The 6028-nt window shown below is 64.6% G+C and overlaps 2 protein-coding genes across 2 annotated transcripts; both read right to left on the bottom strand.

Moving 5' to 3' along the window:
* Nucleotides 1–188: 188 nt before the first annotated feature.
* On the bottom strand, nucleotides 189–1791 carry MNEG_9149 (hypothetical protein; the record flags this gene model as incomplete). The annotated part of the gene is made up of 5 exons (XM_014042381.1): nucleotides 189–266; nucleotides 387–536; nucleotides 733–826; nucleotides 1031–1311; nucleotides 1699–1791. 5 exons carry the CDS (start codon nucleotides 1789–1791, stop codon nucleotides 189–191), a joined length of 696 nt encoding a protein of 231 aa, XP_013897835.1.
* A 624-nt stretch (nucleotides 1792–2415) lies between these two features.
* Nucleotides 2416–3285, bottom strand: MNEG_9148 (hypothetical protein; the record flags this gene model as incomplete). The annotated part of the gene is made up of 1 exon (XM_014042380.1): nucleotides 2416–3285. One exon carries the CDS (start codon nucleotides 3283–3285, stop codon nucleotides 2416–2418), a length of 870 nt encoding a protein of 289 aa, XP_013897834.1.
* Nucleotides 3286–6028: the final 2743 nt, after the last annotated feature.

Genomic DNA, 6028 nt, shown 5'->3' with positions numbered 1-6028 from the left:
CGCCAATGGTCCTCCACGTGCCAGCAGAAGGTGGCGCCCAGCATTCCGATGTACAGCAGCGGCGTGGTGACACCCGGCACAGGCCCGCCGTCAAGCAGCCGCAGGGACGAGCCCGGCGCGCGCGCCAGCGCCTGGCCACACCACGGCCACGGCGGGGCAAGAAAGGGCGGGAGGGAGACTGCGGGCGGTCAGGGGCTGCTACGCCGGGGAGCAGCCAGGGCCATGCCCCGGGCCGCAGCGCAGCGCTCCGAAAGGCACAGCAGTACCTTGGTAGGTGGGGGAGCCCGTCAAGGGCTGAGCTACCGCCACAGCGCACCCTGAGGACAGCCCTCCTCGTCACAAGAAGCGCGCCCTCCCGCTTTCCTCGTGTGGCCCCTCCTGCGCACCCCGAGGTTCCAGGGCCCCGCCGCCAGCGCGTCGTCCGCGCGCTGAGAGAAGGCGCTGCCGTCGAGGTCGTTCCCGTACACCACGGGGGACTGCGCCGTGGCGGAGGAGGGGGCGGGGCGGTGCTGCAGGCGCTGGCGCCAGTACTCAGCCTGGCGCGGGATGGGGAGTGCGGCGGGGGAGGGGCCAGGAGGGAGGGGCTGGCTTCAAGGTTGCTGGGTCAGCGTTGACTTGAACCGCCCCACAAGGTCATCGAGCGCGGATAAGCGTCGTCGCGTCGGCGCTGGCTCCGAGCCGCTTCCCTCAATCCTGTGGCGCCGCCGCAGGTTAGCCCCAAGCCACGCGCACCTCGGCCATCCTGGACGGCATGGGCGCAGTGCTGCCAAACACCTTGCGAGCATAGGCATCGGCCATCTTCTCGTGCTGCTTGAGGGAGTAAGGCCTGGCATTGCAGCAGTACAGTAGCGGCGCAGGTCGGCGGGGAGGGTCGTGCAAGGGGGGTGATCACGTGCAAGTGCCAACAAACAAGACGTGCCACACCAGCGCACTGCGCAGTGCTGGACGACACAGTCTTATACCCACTGCAACCTAGCGACCTCTGCCCCGGCGCGGCCGACAACCGTTCAGCTTGCATTCCCCTCCTCACTTGTGGCTCTCCCACATCTGGGCGTGCGCATCATCAAAGCTTTGCCACGTGCTGCACGCCACAAACTGCTGCCGCACGCCGTAGCGCCACGCGGGGTCGCGTTGCGCCAGCACCAGCGGACCGGGCACGGCTGGCAGAAGGGGCGGCACGATGCGGAAGATGCCCGCTGCGGCGGCGGCGCCCTGGATGGCGCGTATATAGGCGATGGGGTCGGCCCACTCTGCTGCAGTGGGGTGGAACACAGGCGCCTCCTCGATGGTGTTGATCCACGCGCCGGCTGGCTGCGCAGGGAACGCACACATGGCGCTCAGTCTCTGCGCCCAAGAGCGTTAGAAAGGGAGGGGGAAGGGCGGGGGCGCGCGAGGGTAAAGTGGCTCATCGCACGACTGCTAGGGGGCTGGGCTGCGCCTGCGGAAGGGGCTGGCAACTGAATGCGCGCTTCATGTTGCCTCGCGACGGCTCACGCGACCCCTGGATGGACGCATCGTGCCATTCCTGCTGCACCGTGCGGTTCACACGATCCACACGCTGCCTGGGTTCCGCGACAGAGAATATCATCCAGTATAAGTACGGCCCGCCGCCGCCGTCATCGCAACGTGCACCACGCCTCTGGGCAGCACAGCGATCAAGCGGCCGCATGTGGAGCTGTATACATTTTAACCACTCACCATCTCCTCGCGCTCGTCTGCAGACACCCGGGCCCGCTTGTATGCTCCCTTCAAGGCGCCCGCCCCATCCTTCACCTCTTTCTCGTCCCCCATGGCATCCACTTATGCGGTATGCATGATATCTATTTTAGGTGCCTATCTGAATACTTAAGCGGCTGAAAACGTCACTTCCGCATCCCGGCCAGGCCCCGGACTGCATGATCTGATGGTGATGCAGCGCGAGCCGGCGCGAGCATTAATGATGTATGGATGCACACATCTATACTGGAGCGTTATGACACCGCGGCGGGTCACGCATCGGGCAGCGAGCGCGGCTGCTTGTGCATTGCGCAGCGCTTACTAATTTTGCAGCAGCAGCGCACCGATTGCAAGACACTGCATTTTGACGCAGGCGCGCTCGCATTGAGGTCCCCCAGCGTTGCCTTACGCCAAGCAAGAACGTCTGCCTATGCTACCATCGATTGCCACCGTAATGTGTTGGCTCACAAAAAGGGCCAGGGGTAAACAGGCAGATCGGCCATGCCATAGCCGCTGAAGCTCTTGCTAGATAGTGTTGCTGTGCGGTCGGCTGTGGACTGCCCCCGCGGTCACCACCGCCACAACCAGATTCCAACTGGCAACCCCTCGTACTGACTGCAGGCCCCACGCTGGGCCTGCAGCGTGTTACACAACTGTTACTGTTACTCAGGCGGCTGCGTCCATCAAACCCAGCGACTGTCAGGTTGAAGCCCCGGTGGCGGGTAGCACGCACGCTGGGTCATCCACCTTGCAGCGCATCACAGCCAGGCGCAGCTTCGGGCGGAGCTGCAGCTTGCTCCCTGCACCGCCGCCACCACCACTACCACCACCACGAGACCTGGCAGCCACACTCTCGCCGCCTTCTCCCTGAGCGCCAGACCTCGCCTGCCCGCTGCTGCGGTTGGAGACAAGCACACCGTCCTTGCCCTTGCGGCGCGGCTGCAGTGCGACCCCGCCGTCGCCGCCGCTGTCGCCGTCGTCACTGCGGCGAACACCGCCGCCGCCGCTGCCGCCGGCCTGGCGCATGGCGGGCGTGAAGCCGGCGTCGTCGCACCACATGGGCACGAACACGAAGTCCTGGCCGTGCTGCCGCTGCAGCGTGGGGCGCGCCAGGGCGACCGACTTCACGGCGTTCTCCACGGCATACGCGCCCGCCACCTTCATGACCGTCTGGCCGCGCCGCGGCATGTTGGCCACCAGGTTGCGCGCCCAGTCGGCCTCAAAGCTGCCCGCCGTCACGCGCACCTGCCGATTGCCCGGCCCCGTGCCGCCCGGCACCAGCTCGGGGGCCAGCGGCGCGGGCGTGATGAACACGTCAAAGGCGACGGCGTCGGCGCCGCCGGGCGCGCGCCCGCGCAGCGTCGGCTGCACCAGCAGCTCCCGGCCGCCGGCGCTGGAGTTCCGCAGGAACTTGCGCGCTGTGGCCAGGGCCTTGACGGCGATGTTGGTGGCGGCGGCGCCGGCAGAAAACAGCAGGCAGTGGCTGTGCACCTCCGCTGCCTGCGCCATCGCACCCGCCAGGGCAAGCGTGCGTGTGTCACGGCCGACTGTGAACACCGGGCTCACCATGAAGCCAGGTTGCGGAGCGCAGGGCGGCGGCAGGGGCGGCGGTGCGAAATTAGAGGAGGAGCCCGTGGTAGCTGCGGGTGATGCTGCCACGTGCACGAGCTGGCGGGGCTCAGCCTGGCCTCGTCTCTGGTGCTCCGCTGCCGCTGCTGGGCCACTCCGTTTGGTCTGCTCACCCTGACGCAGGTTGGCCCTGTGCTGCTGCTGCTGCTGCTGCTGCTGCTGCTGCTGCTGCTGCTGCTGCTGCGGCTGCTGGTGAAGCTGCTCATGGTGCTGGTGATGTTCCTCCAGGTCCTGCAGCTGCTGCAAACTCACCGCTACGCACCCCGCCTCCCGTAGCTGCTTTTTGATACTGCCAGGCTGCATAGGCTGCTGCTCCTCGGCCTCCTCTGGCCCATCTGTTTTCTCCAGCAAATCTATAAGCGGCGCGGGCGGCGCATCCGCCTCGTGCTCGTGCTGCGGGAGTAGGCTGGCCACTACGGGTGCCGGCCTGTGGTCCAACACGCTGCTGCTGACCTCCTGCGCCCCACCGCTGGCGCGCGCGCTGCCAGCTACGCCGTGCCCGTCCGACCGCCAGCTCAGCAGGCGCCGGGGCGCGGCACTGCCCGGCGCAGCCTCCACCTGCACAGGGCGCATGGGGCGCACGAGCGCCGCGGCGGGCTTGGGGCCGGGAGTGGCGCCAGTCATCTGCCTCAGCCACGCCGCACGGGCGGCAGCTGCCGAGCCCGGCTCGGCGTGGCCTGCTGCATGGTCGGCCTGAGGGCCGCCGCCTTCCTGGACAGCCCTGACACGTGCTGCCGCTGTCTCGGCGACCAGTGCCGAATCCGACGCGTCCTGAGCCTCAACGAAGAGATTGACAGTCGGCAGATGCGGCGCAGCTGCCACCACATCTCCCGCAGCATCTGCCGCGGCCCAGGCCACCGCTGCCGTCCTCGCCTGTGGGGCTCTCATGAGCGGCTTGCAATCAGCTGACACGAGTGCCGACCGCCCAAAATGCTGTTCATGGAATGCGTGGCACTGCACGAGCAGCAGCCGTGCTGCCGCGAGGGCTGCAGGCATTGAGACCGGAGGTGTTGCAGCGGCATGCTCGCGCTGCTGCTGCGCCGCCGGCCGCCGGCGCCGCCCGCCACGGCTGCACCGCAAGCAAGCGGTGCCAGCCAGGGGCGCGGGGAGCGCTCTCGGCCAGCCCGCCACTGCTGATTGCTGCTGCATCCCGGTCCAAACGCCGTACTGCAAAGTGCGAACGTGCTAGTAGCCCTGGCTGGCAGCATGCGCGCTGCTTTAATTCGAGCCACGCGCGCACCCTTATCTTATCCGGTAAACGTAGATATTTGTTCGTACAAATGTATGCACCAATACCCGCAAAAGCCCACTCCGACTTCAATCACCCCAGTTGCAATGCTGCATCGGGGCAGACTGTGGTGTGCGTGCCCAGTCACCCAGCTCGGGCTGTACGCACCTGAGCCCAGCCGCGTGCGACACCCGTCATTGAGATGCGCTGCTCTTTGAGATTGTTGATCAACCAGGGAGACACCTGCCGCGGCACATGCACACACAGACGGCATACCGTACTGATGCCACCTGCCCATGGGCTGCAACGTTGGCGGTCCCCCAGGCCTCCAGCTGGCCCTTAGAGCTCCAGGCTCCAGCCCATTCTTGGGAACTGGGCTTGCTGGCAAAATAACGGTGTATGCTGGTCCAAATCGTTGACGGGCGTCGCCGATACACTGGACACCGCTGCCACAAGCTTGTGCTTGGGGCGCTGCATCTGTATTCAGATTCCTCAACTAGTCGCCAGGTAGGGTAGTGGCTGATGTGTTGCCCCTTCTTGCACTCTGCCCCGCAATCACAGTGGTTGGTTTGAGTGTCACTGTTGATGTATTCTTTTGGGTGTTCACTTGATGCATCGTGTTGCCGACCATGGTTTCCTCCTCAAAAAAACTTGTTTCAACTTGCTATGCAATGGACATGGATAGGGATGCTCGTCGGCGGGAGCTGCACTGCCATATACACCCCAAAAAATACGTGTATGCCAACGCACCGTGTGTGGCTGATGATGAGGCGCGATCCCTTTGTATGTCGAGTGGCATTTTCTCACAGGGGGCAGGCGCCCTTTCCCATTTGGTCTGCCAGCGCCAGACTTCTGTCGCTGGCAAACGTCTGTCTCCATCTCAGCGGGCTGTGGCGGCTGGTGATTGAGTTCAGAAAAGCGTGTGCTGCATCTTGATGCTGTGTGTGGCAATCCTGAATACCGTCCGTCTCAACGCTACACACATTCATCAACCCCCGTCCACGCAACACACTGCAAAACAGAAGTGGGTCTTGCAGCGAACCAGCGATGCGGTGAGTAGCGCAGTTGGACCCATGTGCGACTGCAGGTGCATGGTTCCTTCTCTTTGATGCTTGCGCCTTGCTTGCTTCCTGCACCCATGACCAGAAGTAAATCTCCAAGAAGAGCTGTACAGGAGTCTAATCTGGAGGTGCGCAGGGACAGCAGACCACTCAGACCTCACCCAAGATGCCGTTCTGGCTACTATTGCACACTCATTTTCTGTGCCATGTAGCTTTGAGTATTGTCTGTGGCGCCAGGCTATCAATGGTGGTGGCATTTTAGACCAACCAGGCAGAAGGCGTTAAAGATCGCGTGACGTGTGCATGTGCGTGTGCGTGTGCGTGTGCGTGTGCGTGTGCGTGTGCGTGTGCGTGTGTGTGTGTGTGTGTGCGTGTGCGTGCGTGTGTGCGTGTG

Source organism: Monoraphidium neglectum (assembly GCF_000611645.1).
Source record: "Monoraphidium neglectum strain SAG 48.87 unplaced genomic scaffold scaffold01834, whole genome shotgun sequence".
Lineage (NCBI taxonomy): Eukaryota > Viridiplantae > Chlorophyta > Chlorophyceae > Sphaeropleales > Selenastraceae > Monoraphidium > Monoraphidium neglectum.
Note: the sequence above shows the minus strand (reverse complement) of the source record. Positions and strands in the feature narration are given on the sequence as shown.